General features: G+C 48.5%; 1 protein-coding gene across 1 annotated transcript in view; it reads left to right on the forward strand.

Moving 5' to 3' along the window:
• Positions 1 to 6,340: 6,340 nt before the first annotated feature.
• Positions 6,341 to 13,094, forward strand: part of KCNK13 (potassium two pore domain channel subfamily K member 13) — a 57,705-nt gene continuing 50,951 nt past the window's right edge. Inside the window, exon 1 of the mRNA XM_066612148.1 lies at positions 6,341 to 6,683. Within this exon, the coding sequence (XP_066468245.1) occupies positions 6,341 to 6,683 (343 nt within the window). The remainder of the gene's footprint in view (positions 6,684 to 13,094) is intronic.

Below are 13,094 nucleotides of genomic sequence, written 5' to 3' on the forward strand. Positions count from 1 at the left end.
GTTCCCAAGAGGTAATGCAACAATTTGTTAAATCTGCATTCACTGTATCTATAAGACTCATCAACATGGTGATTGAAGTACACCATTCTAATTTATTTTTCACAGAAAAAAAAATACTGAGATTGGCTCTGCACTTCAGTTTAATGGGTCAAATATTCTTGAAGTGCCAAGTAGGATTACTTTTTGGAAGAGGGAATTGGGAGGGAGGAAGAGGTGCCTTCCATGAGCAGAGGCACCTTCTACTTTATGTAAGAGCACCTAAGGATCTCTGGGTTTTAAGTCCCTGTGCTGAGTTTCCAACAGAAAATATATGGAGTGTGTGAATGTCTTATTACAATCAGGAATATACACGTGATCCTGTTGCTTGAAAGATCATGGTAACATTCAAAATGGTCTGTCACTTTTCAGTATAATGTACTAACCTGCCCCATGACATCTGTATGTGAATTATAAAAAACAGTCTTACAGAACACTCATCAAAATCACTCTTGTATACTAATTAGTGTTGAATAACTACTTCCTCATTCTTTCTTCATAACCACTGATTAGAATTATGTCCTTTAAGCATTTTGATTAAGCATAAACAGGTAAGTTCAGTGATTACATACTTGTATATAATTAATCAGGCACTATAAATATTATCTAACTATAAACATGTTATTTTCATTTCTTCAACTGCTTTTATTCCCTCAGTTCCTATTAAGAGTGATTTTTGTTGCTGTCATACAAGAAGCTGACGGAACATACCAAGATCCAGGTCTACAGAGCTTCTGTCCTAAGTACACTTCTGTACTGCAGCGAGTCATGGACTCTTCGCTCACAACAGGAGAGGAAACTGAACGCTTTCCACATGCGCTGCCTCCAACGCATTCTCAGCATCACCTGGCAGGACAAAGTTCCAAACAACACAGTCCTGGAACGTGCTGGAATCCCTAGCATGTATGCACTGCTGAAACAGAGATGCCTGCGTTGGCTTGGTCATGTCGTGAGAATGGATGATGGCCGGATCCCAAAAGATCTCGTCTATGAGAACTCGTGCAGGGAAAGCGCCCTACAGGTAGACCACAGCTGCGATACAAGGACATCTGCAAGAGGGATCTGAAGGCCCTTAGGAATGGACCTCAACAAGTGGGAAACCCTGGCCTCTGAGCGGCCCACTTGGAGGCAGGCTGTGCAGCATGGCCTTTCCCAGTTTGAAGAGACACTTGGCCAACAGTCTGAGGCAAAGAGGCAAAGAAGGAAGGCCCATAGCCAGGGAGACAGACCAGGGACAGACCCTCTTCCGGCATCATAGAGTAGTTCCACATAATTAACTGTCCCCAATCTTTGTTCTGCATTTTTAGAAACCCATCCAAAGCGCTGGAACAGGTAACTACACTGTATTTAGTCTTGACACATTTCAGATCCTAGAGCCTTGCTGCCAGTAGCATGCAGGAATAGAATCTTGTAAAAATAAGTATTACCTTGTGGTGTAAGCTGGGTAAAAAGACCAGGAAACTAGATATTAGTTAAAAATATCAACAGCAATGCTGGATCAGGCCCAAAGCCCATCCACACCCGCATGCTGTTTCCCACTGTGGCCCACCAGCTGCATCTGGAAAGTCCAAACGCACAAGAGAAAGGCACCCTTCTCTTCCACGGTTGCTCTCCTGCACTGGTATTCAGAGATTTTCACTCACCAAACTAGAGATAGCATACAATCATCATGACCTGTACCAGTGGTTCTCATATTTAGCACCCACTTTTTAGCATGAGAATCTGTCAGGACCCACTGCAAGTGACATCATTATCGGAAGTGACATCATGAAGCAGGAAAATTTTGAACAATCCTAGGCTACAATCCTACCCACACTTACCCAGGAGAAAGTCCCATTGACTATCATTGTTAAAAGAATATACATAGTAGCTTGCTAAAAGTGCAGATCTGTAACATTTCCCCAGATGCAGTCACATCCCATGGTAGCATCAAGTCTAATATATTAAATATATTTTTAATATATTAAAATATTGAATGGGGAGCCACCTGAAATTGGCTTGCAACCCACCTTTGAGAAACACTGCTGTAGTCCTCTTAATTTGTCCAAACCCCTTTTAAAGCCATACAAATTAGCAGCTGTCACCACCACACCTTGGGGTAATGAATTTCACAAATTAATGTCCTTTTGTCTGATCTAAACCTCCAACCAATCAGTTTCATTCACTGAGCCCTGGTTCTGCAGGGTGCCTCCATAAAATGTACACACACTTTATAGTGTCAAATTTATTAAGGTGTAATTCACATGAAATGTTTTCACATTGCTCTCCATATAACACTGACATCATTGACTAAGGGTTTGGCAGACATCCACCAACATGTGTGTTGGGATGGTTCCATACATCTCTTCAATTGTTTCCCTTATGAGATGTTTGAGCATTACTGGTTTTCTACAACCAAGTATGTATGAAAAAGAGCTCATTAAAATGTGTGTACATTTTTCAGACATCTTGTAAGTATCATAAGAGAGGGAGAAAAGCTTCTCTATCCATTCCCATAATGAGCATAATTTTATGTCTCAGTCATGGCCTCTCCACTTAATTGCCCGTTTTCTAAGCTAAAAAGCGCCAAATGTTGTAGTCTTTTCTTGTAAGGAAGGCACTTTGATCATTTTGGTAGCTCTTACTTGCACCTTTCCCAGCTCTGCATTATCTTTCTGGAAGCATGGTGACTAGAGAGCAGCTGCAACATAGATTTTTTTTGGGGGGGGGGCGGGGCACTATTAGCCACAAACCTTTTTCCCCCTCATTTGCATGTTCCCTCTCTGTAGCTTGACCTTGGTCATACCTATACTCTATTATAGGTCATACTTTTTTCAGTGGCTCCCAAACTGGGTCGGGACTCACTGTTGAGTCAGGACCTGATATTTTGGTGGGTCACTTGGCACGCAGCAGAGCCTTCAATGAAAACAGTGTGATGGAACTAAATTGCCTCAAGCCCTGAGGCTATTCAGGAATCAGATAGCTGCTAGTTGCCCTCCAATAGCTCAGCTCCTGCAGTTTGCAAGCCTGTGAAAATATAGGGAGATAAATCTTTGAACCTCTTTTTTTACTATTACTTCTAAATAAACACATATTCTTTTTCTTTCTAGATCTTCTCTTTTTTATTAAACAGCCTAGTAAACATAGGTGGGTCCTGATAAACTGTTTTAAAAAGTAGGTCCCAGTGCTAAAAAGTTTGGGAACCACTGCTTTTATTTCATACTGTTAATCATCTTCACATGCCCGATCTTGTCTGATCTTGGAAGCTAAGCAGGGTCAGGCCTGGTTACTACTTGGATGGGAGACCGCCTGGGAATACGGGTGCTGTAGGCTTATACCATGGTCTTTTGAGACGGAAGGTTGCCAACCAAATCACCTTGATTGTGTGGATAGACAGACAGTACATAAACAGTTAAGTCAAAGTACAGATCTGTAACATTTTCCCAAATGCAGTCACAAACCATGGTGGCATCAAGTCTAATAGATTAAAAATAAAATATTGAAATAAAGGCAGGATTGAGGAGGGTAAAGGGGGTAATTTGTACCCAGGCCCAGGATCCAAAGGAGGGGGTCCAGATATTTCCTGAGATCTTATGTTTTCATATATACTTAGACTTGTTGCCTGCACAGGATGCTAGGGACACTACCACGACTGGGGATGTTGGAGACACTACTGATGACACATGGGTTGGTAGACCTGGGCTCCAAAGACTTCCAGTTGTCTCTACTCTCCTCCCAAGTTGTTTCACCCTTCCCTGCCCCTATTCTGCTCACCAGTCACCACCCTCCCCTACTCTTTCATCCCTCCCCTTTTGCACATGGGCCCAAAAGAAACTTTGCACCCCCTGATAAAATTCCTCTCAGAGGCCCTGTTAATGGGGACCCACCTAGAACTGGCGTGCCGGGAGATGAAAAAGGTTGGAAATCAGCACGAGTGCCATTTTAAAAAAGTAAGTCCCAGTGCTCAGAAGTTTGGGAACCAGTAAGCTAATCACAGCTTCCAGCATCAGTACTGGAAAGAGGCATGTGAAACTAGAGCGTGTGTTGCACCTGCGCCTGTTTTGTCCTGCAGAGACCAGATTTGGCTGAGGAAAAAGTAGCACAAGCACGGCAAGTCCCCCCTGGGGTGGGTGGGTGGTAAATCCCCCCCTGGAGTGGGTGAGTGGTAAGTCTCCCCCCCCCCCCGAAAAGCCTTCCCCCTGGAGTCGTTGGGTGGTAAGTCCTCCCCTGGGGTGGAAAGTCTTCCCCCACTAGTGGGCCGCGAACCACAGTCTGAGAAACACTGAGTTAAGTGATAAGCCAATAAATCAGACTATGGTGCTGCCAAGGCCTGTCCCTGGGGTCTAAGAGAGGGAGGCTGGCTCTTCCAGCCCTTGCCAGCAGAGACTATCTCGCAGCTGCCAGAAACCACTGGCCAGGCAGGGGCCAGGGCAACCTGCTGTTGAAAGGAGAAGGTGGGCAGCGCTTGGAGGAGGAGGAAAGGAGGATGGGCTTGAGGGTGCCCAGCTCCGGCCGTCTCTCCCCCGCTCCCCCCCCCAGACATGAGAGCGAGCTCCCTTCCTTCCAGTGACGTACCTGGAGGGGGCAAAGCACTCAGTTCTGCAGGGACCCTCCCCTCCGGAGCCATTCCGGGCGGGGGAGCCAAACGGAGGCGATTGCTCTCCCCGCCCAGAAGGGCTCCGAAGGGGAGGATCCGCTTGCACGCTGTGGGAAGGCTCCCTGCAGAACTGTGGGCTTTGCCCCCCCAGCTACGCCACCGCTTCCTTCCGAAGTCTCGCAGCTCAATCCACGCGGCTCAGAGCCCCAGTCTACGCATGCCTACTCAGAAATGAGTCCCATTATAATCAACGGGGCTTACTCCCAGGCAAGTGTAGATCGGATTGCAACCTCAGAGCCCCATCCTAGGCATGTCTACTCAGAAGTAAATTCCAGTGTAGTCAATGGGGTTTACTCCCAGAAAAGTGTGGATAGAATGACAGCCTTAGAGCCTCAGCCTATGCTTGCCTACTCAGAAGTAAGTCCATTAGAGTCAATGGGGCTTCCTCCCAGGTAAGTGTGGATAGGATTGCAGCCATAGGCATGTCTACTCAGAAGTAAGTCCCATTCGAGCCAGTGGGGTTACTCCCAGGAAACTGGCTAGGACTGCAGCCTCACCTCGCGGCTGCCATGCAGAACACGCCCCCTCCGGGCTTCAGCCCCGCGCCCTGGTTGCTTCTCCTTGCGCAAGACCGGCGGCCTCGCGGCTGGGACGGCGGGGGAGTACTTTGCGCAAGCCAGCGCCGCGCGCCCACCCCCCAGCCCCCCGCCAGGGGACGGGCTGTGCCGGTGCCCACAGCAGGGCAGCGGAGGCAGCAGCTCGCCCAAGACTGGCTGGAGGTGAAGCGCCTCGCCGGGAGCTGCCCAAGCCCGGCCGGCTGCAGGAGCGCCACGTGCCCAGGAGAGCCGGGAAAGCCCGTGCGCCTCCTGCAAGTTGGAGGGACTGGTGGTGGCTGCGGCCGGTTCTCCGCCTTCCAAGCCCCGCACCCGAGAGCCTCGTCCGATGGTCTTGAGCTCAAGAAGCGCAAACGCCCCACGCGAGGAGCAGAGAAATGAGGCCGGGGCTTTTGGAGAGGGGGAACGAGAGCGCCCGCCTGGAAAGCTCCCCCGGTAAGCTCAGCTTCTTGGGGTAGCTGCGGGTGAAGCAGATGCCCTCTGCACATGGTCAGAGGCACGCTTGGTCAGCGCCTTCATCCTTGTCAAGGCTTTCCGCTGAAACCCAGAAGTGCGGCGGAGCTCACGAGTTGGAAGGACCGCCTTTCAGGTGGAGCATCCACGGGGAGCCGGGCGCCTCTGAACTACTAGGTTGCGGGGAGAAGCCGAGCCCTGCCCAGCGATACAGGACTCGGAGCCCACTCCTCTTCCTGTCTACTCGGAAGTAAGCCCCTTTATAGTCCATGGCGCTTACTCCCAGGAAAGCGTGGCTAGGGCTGCAGCCTGGGAGTCCCAACCTCTACCTGTCTACTCAGATGTAAGTCCCATTGTAGTCAGTGGCGCTTACTCCCAGGAAAGTGTGGCTAAGATCACAGCCTCAGAGCCCAAGCCTAGCCGGGTTTAGTCAGAAGTAAGTCCCATTAGAGTCAGTGGAGCTTACTCCCAGGCAAGTGTGGCTAGGACTGCAGCCTCGGAGTCCAAGCCTCGCCAGGTCTACTCAGAAGCAAGTCCCAGTGTAGCCAATGGCGCTTACTCCCAGGACAGCGTGGCCAGGAGGACCGCGGCCCGGCTCCGCGCCGCCCCCCCTTCCCGTGGCCGCGCGGGCCGGCCGGGGCCCCTGAGCGGAGCGCCGGGGATGGCGTGCCGCGGGCTGTGCTGCTGCGGGCCCGGCGCGGCCGCGCTGAACGAGGACAACGCCCGCTTCGCGCTGCTGGCCGCGCTGATCGCGCTGTACATGCTGTGCGGCGCCGCCGTCTTCTCCGCCCTCGAGCAGCCGGGCGAGCGGCAGGCCCGGGACCGCTGGCGCGCGCGCTTCGACGACTTCTCCCTCCGGCACAACCTCAGCGCCGCCGAGCTGCGGGGCTTCCTCGCCCAGTACGAGCTCGCCTACGTGGCCGGCGTCCGCGTGCACGACCTGCGGCCCCGCTGGGACTTCCCGGGCGCCTTCTACTTCGTGGGCACCGTCGTCTCCACCATCGGTGAGTCTGGCCCAGAGCACCGGGGGGGACGGGGACGGGACTTGCCACCCCACCCACTCCAGGGGGAAGACCTTCCACCCCGGGAGAGGACAGCACCCACCCACCACAGGGGGGGACTTGCCATCCCAGGGGAGGACTTACCACCCACCCACTCCAGTGGGAAGACTTTCCACACCAGGGGAGGCCTTGCCACTCCACCCACCCCAAGGAGGGGACTTGCCACTCCACCCAAGCCCAGGGAGAAGACTTTCCACCCACCCACTCCAGGGGGAAGACTTTCCACCCCAGGGGAGGACTTACCACCCACCCACTCCAGGGGGGGACTTGCCACCCCACCCACCCCAGGGGGGACTTGCCGTGCTTGTGCTACTTCCCCCCCAGCCAAATCTGGTCTCTGCAGGACAAAACAGGCACAGGTGCAACACACGCTCTAGTTTCACATGCCTCTTTCCAGTACTGATGCTGGAAGCTGTGATTAGCTTACTGGTTCCCAAACTTCTGAGCACCGGGACCTACTTTTTTAAAATGGCACTCAGTTGCGCTGATTTCCAACCTTTTTCATCTCCCGGCACGCTGACAAGGTACTAAAATTCAGTCTTTTGACAGTTGACAAGACATACTATATTGTCAGCAAGGGGCTTGCATCCCCAATGGCCCCACAATTAAATGACCCTTCCCCAAACTCCTGCTGCACACCCACAGACTCTTTGCGGCACACCAGTATGCCGCGGCACAGTGGTTGAAAATGACTGCTCTATGGCCCACACAGGTATATCAGACTTTTAAAAAAGAAGATGTAATATTTTATTTCTCTATAAGTAATAATAACCAGAGAAAGACCCTCCAACATTTATCTCCCTATATTTATACATCCTTGCAAATTGCAAGAACAGAGCTCTTTGCAGGGTCAACAGCAGCTACAGTATCTGACTCCTGAATAGCCTCAAGGCTTGAGGCAATTAGTTATCTGATCTTTCCATCACATTTTGGTGACCCACCAAAAATCAGGTTGCTCAGGACCCACCAGTGGGTCCCAATCCACAGTTTGGGAACCAGTGGATTAGCTTGTATATGTAGGAGCTGCTGAATACTGAGCCAGCTGGTTCCTCTCCCTCAGCATTGGCTACACCGGTTGGCAGCAGCCCTCAGAGAAGCCTTTCCTGATGATACCAGAAATGTTCTGCACCCAGAGCACGTGTATATGTCATATGTACATGTTCATGCACACATGTGCAGTTGCATATGTGACAATGTACATAAAGGTAGATCTGTCCTTTTCTGGACATCTGCAATCCAGAGTATTAGAAATCCAGACATTTTTGTGCAAGACTTTTTTTTTAAAACTTTCTGTAGTATGACATTAGAAGGTCTTGAGCTCATTACCCATGAGCAGTGCAGATACAAGCTGTAAGTAGGATTCTGTGCTCTGTGGTGTGTACCTGGAAAGTCATTGTTGAAAAATGGAAAAGAAAATGTCTCATTACATTTATGCGATTACTCTGAAATCCAGACAAATCCAAGATCTAGGCACCTTCCCGTCCCAAACACCATCCCTTATCCTGGATAAGGGTTACTCAGCCTGTTCTAGTTTCTTGATTGGGGAGGAGTAAGTAGCAGCTTTTCTTTGGGGAGAGCAAAGTCCCTGCACACCTTGCTATATCCCATTATAATCCAAATAAGGTCTGTCTTGCCATTGGAAGTGAAGGGAGACAGCCAGCTCCTTGGCAACCCTCTCCACCCACAAACCCCTTGTGGTATCTTTCCTTTGTGTCACATATTCCTAAAGTACATTCAGGCATTGTCTTGTTTTTCTTTTTCTTCTTCAGTATTTCCGCTATATCCCATCAGGTATCATGGACTAGCAGCCCAATCCTATCCACACTTTCCTGGGAGTAAGCCCCATTGACTCTAATGGGACTTACTTCTGAGTAGACATGCATAGGATTGGGCTCTAGGAAAAGTTAGAAGCACTGACCGCACCTCCTCCCTCCAGCTTCTTCAATACCTGAAGTGGCCTTTTCATGATAGGTGATTTGTCTTCCTGGTCGGCCTCGCCTCCTTGCATTGATATTAGTTAGATCGCCAAAGTTGTCAGACCTGTGAAAACAGTGACCAAGCCCTCGCTTTTTTCAATCACTTGAAAAACACTTTTGTTTCCTTTGCAAACCATATTGCAATATAACAACTTTGGGTATCATCTGAACTGGTGAGAATAGAATTTACCTCAGTTCTTCCCAAACTTTTTAGCACCAGGACCCATTTTTAAAATGACACTCTGTCAGTTTCACTCTGAGAGTTTAGGAGACTAAAAAATAAAAAAAGTTTCACTTTACCAGCCGCTCAAGCATCTGTTTTTATCTTATGGTGGGGGTGACCATCTTCTGGAGCATTTGTTGAGCTCCACATTCATCAGGATCATTTTTGTGGCTTGTGTCTCCCTTCGCCTGGTCTTCAACAAGAGCCAAGGCATGCTTGCCGACTCATGAGTAAACATGCATTTGCTGCTCTGTTTTGGTTTCCATAGGGCTCAGTACATTTTCCTTGTCAGCTATCAGCTTGTCAGTTTGAGTTTCATGACCCTCCAAAAATCAGGTCCTGACCCACAGTTTGAGAACCACCAATTTAGCTGATCCGTGGGCTTTTATGCACTGCTCTCTATGTTCAGCATGAAGTTCAAGACATTGGCTTGCATACCATACTTGATTTGTCGTAGCTTGGATTACTCAGATTTGGACGCACAAAAGAGAGGCTTTCAGAAATCCCACTTGGACTGAGGTAACGTTATTAAAGCCATTTTCATGCACAGTGCTAAAAATGTGTCTTCCTTTCCCTGCATTTATGATATGATCTTAAAAACATAAAAATCCTATGTACTGATTAGATTCCAATTAGGAACAGAATTCAAGGAGGATAGGAAGAATATGGTTATCGGCAGCAACTACCCACAATGATTAAATGGAATTGCCAGATTCAATGACAACGTGCTCCTCCAAACCAGTTGCTGAGAGACACGCAATGTGTGAGAGCTGTTACCTTCATGCCCTGCTGCGAGCTTCACAGAGACATCAGTTGCCTATGATGGGAAGCAGGATGCTGAAGTAGACGGCCTTTGGCCCCATCCAGCAGGGCTCTTACTCTGCTCCTATAAAACCGAATAGCACTAGTTATTGCATGCAAGTGGCATTCACTTGAGAGAGGCTGTTTGCTGCTAGGCCCTTACCACAAATGGCACCGGGAAGATCTACCGATGTTAACAGGAAACCCCTGGACAGATCTGCTGATGCCCTCTTGGATAGGTTGAGGTTGGCAACCCAAAACTTGTGGGCATTTCAGCAGGCACCCAACAAGGCTTTCTCAGTGGGCCTGCTGGTCCTCCTTCCCCCCCCATCAGCACTGCACTGCACTTTCTTTGTTCCTCATAGTGCCTGCTCTTCCCTTTCCCAGACACGACTGCTGTGGTACCTGAAGATGCCACTGCAAGAAGCACATGGATCTCAAGATGGTCTCTGGGGTAGCAGGCAAAGCTGATTCACCCCACAATTAAATTGACTAACTCTGTTCTACTGTACAGAGAATCTTAGAATTTGATTTTGGTGAAAGATAAGAAGCAAAACAACGCAAGGGGATGAATTGTTTATATGCTTTGCTTAACTCAGATATGCTGTACTTGGTACCATAATATATTTGCCCAGTTGAGGCATCCCAGTGACGTTGGCTAGTTTGTTCACTTTCTAGGGAAAACAGCCAGCATTGATAGATAGCCTTGCTGGAATGGCCATTTTTCTGTGTGGTGCAATGTCCCCCTATTTTTCACCTATTTGGAGACCTTTTCAACCCTCCTTCACAATGTTACAGCTTTCTAAACCTGCCGAGACATCTTGCTACCAGAGCCTCTTTGGATTCAGCACCACTGTAGAAGTGCTGTATGTCAGGAGAAGGCAGCTCAGAAGGTGAATTTGCTATCTTGAGGCAAACATAATAATAATAATAACTTGGTATTTATATACCGCCTTTCTGGTCATCGAATTACTCCTCTGACTTTATTCAAGGCGGTTTACATAGGCAGGCATTTCTGAATCCCTCAAGGGGATTTTTACAATCATAGAGGTTCTCTCTTTCAAGAACCAACAACTTTTCAGAATGGATCTTCCTGGTTTGGTCTCACTTCTGGCCTCCAGTTCTCCCACAAGCAGCTCCATCTCTCACGTGGAGGGCAGCCAAGACGCTTCTTGCTCACAGCAAGAGCAGGTGGAATCACTCAGCTCGGCTTGTCAGCGGCTTCAGGGTCTCGCCATTCTCAGCCATTCAGGGAGCTGCCGGTGTCCTCGAACTGGCGACCTTCTGATGTTATCTTAGGGCTAATGGAGGCTCTACCCTCTAGACCAGACCTCCTGCCCAGGAGGAGGACATCCAGTGTGATGTACAATACTTGATATACCTACAATAGAAGAAAGCCCTGGTAGAGGTGGGTCAGGTAACATGCCCTGCTTCTCTTCTTTCCCACCTCCCACTTTCAGTTAATCCCATTATTTGTTCTGTAGGTGGTTTAAAAATGCATCGTGGTTTCTCAGAGTCTTCTGCAGGGATAAGCAGAATATATAATAAACGCGCACACACAAAAAGAAATAAAGGTGAGACCAAAAGTACTAATGGATCACCCCCTAAACATGGGTGTGCAATCATAGAATGTCAGTTGGAAGAGACTTTGGTGGTCATCTAGGCCAGTCTTCTGCTGACCAGTGCTAGTCCAGCATCTTTTGAAGAGCTCCAAGGAGAGAGAACCCACTGCTTCATGAGGCAGACTGTTGCAGTGCTGGACAGCTCTTATAGTTTTGAAACTCTTTCTCATTGTCTAACTCTGTGGTTCTCAAACTTTTTCAGCTGGTGACTTCTTTGACCTACTGGGCCGTTGGTCACAGCTCCCCATTAGGGCTACAATCTTATACAATGTACAGGGTGGCTGGTTTTTTGTGAGCATTCCTCGCCTCCCTTGGTTGGTTTCCGTGGCTCCCCAAGGAGCCACAGCTAACAATTTGGTAACCACTGGTCTGACCTAAATCTACTTCCCATAGTTTCACTCTGTTGGTTGAATCCTTCCAGTTATGGGCAAGGATGTTTCATACTAATCAAAGTTCTGTTTGAAAACTACTGTGTTCAGTGGGGTTTACATATATGTAGGATTGCAATGCAAGTCTTGCTGCTTTGGACTACACTATGCTGTTTAAGTGGTTGTTAAATTACACCTTGAACTGAGCATGGCCTGAAAGCACATATACGGCCATGTTGTTAAAACCTGTCAGGACTGAGAGCTCAATCCTATGCACGTCTACTCAGACGTAAGTCCCATTATAGCCTGTGGGCTTATTCCCAGGAAACTGTGAACTGAGGGCCCTATCCTATCCAACTTTCCTGCACCAGGGAACAAATGTTCCCATACCTTGAGGAGGCCTCTGTGACTGCCCCTCCACTGCATGATGCAGCGTATACCCCATTGGTACAGTTGCAGCAGCACAGGAAAATTGGATAGGGTTGGGCCCTGTATCTGGTCAGTGCCTGAATGCGAGGTTGCCTGGGAGCTCCCATGCATGCCCCATATATACCACCTTGACTTGAACTGGAGAAGTTCTCCAGGTACATGGAGGTTTGTCCTCCATCTACCTTTCTTTTTTTGTCTCTCTCACAGTAGAAATCTTGTTTGTTTTTCGACTTTGAATTGATCTTTCTTGGGAATGTCTTTCTCACTGGTTTCTTGGCTATAAACCTTTTCCCTGCTCTATTGATTTACAACCCCCCTAGCTATGTAGACGTGGCATTCTTCAGGAGAATCATGGGGCCCCATGTTTCTCCTGAGAAGTGGGTTTCCAGGAACAGGCTTCCTTGAGATGTGTTCTTGTTAATAATAAACCCTTCTTAGGCTCCTTGGCATACGAGGAGCCATCCACTGTCTCAAGCTGGCTTATTCATTTGGTCAATAGAAGATAAAACAAAGTCAAAAGATTTGACAGTCTCTCCACCTGTAACTTACTGAACTGCAGCTAAACCTCTCATCTATCAGCTGGACCATTATTCCAACTCAGTGGTGGGCAAGAAAGTTCCATAATAATTAATTCAAGTTCCCTTATAAGTAAGTGGTAATAAGTGAAAAATATTCATCTTGGCATGTTTCAGATAGAAAGTCAGCTTTGTTCCATTACTGAAAATTGAGTGAATGTTAAGGTGAACAGGGTCATCTAGAACTCATCTAGACCACAACATGTTGCTCACAGTAACTAGGGTAATGCCCTGCTTCTGGGCTTCCTGGAGGCAATAACCCTCTACTGCTTTTGTTACTTCACAACTGGTACTTGGAATTGTTCCCACTGCCAACATCATATTGGGGCCACCCAATCAGATTGGGGCTGAGGGCACTGG

Source organism: Tiliqua scincoides, chromosome 1 (assembly GCF_035046505.1).
Source record: "Tiliqua scincoides isolate rTilSci1 chromosome 1, rTilSci1.hap2, whole genome shotgun sequence".
Classification (NCBI taxonomy): Eukaryota; Metazoa; Chordata; class Lepidosauria; order Squamata; family Scincidae; genus Tiliqua; species Tiliqua scincoides.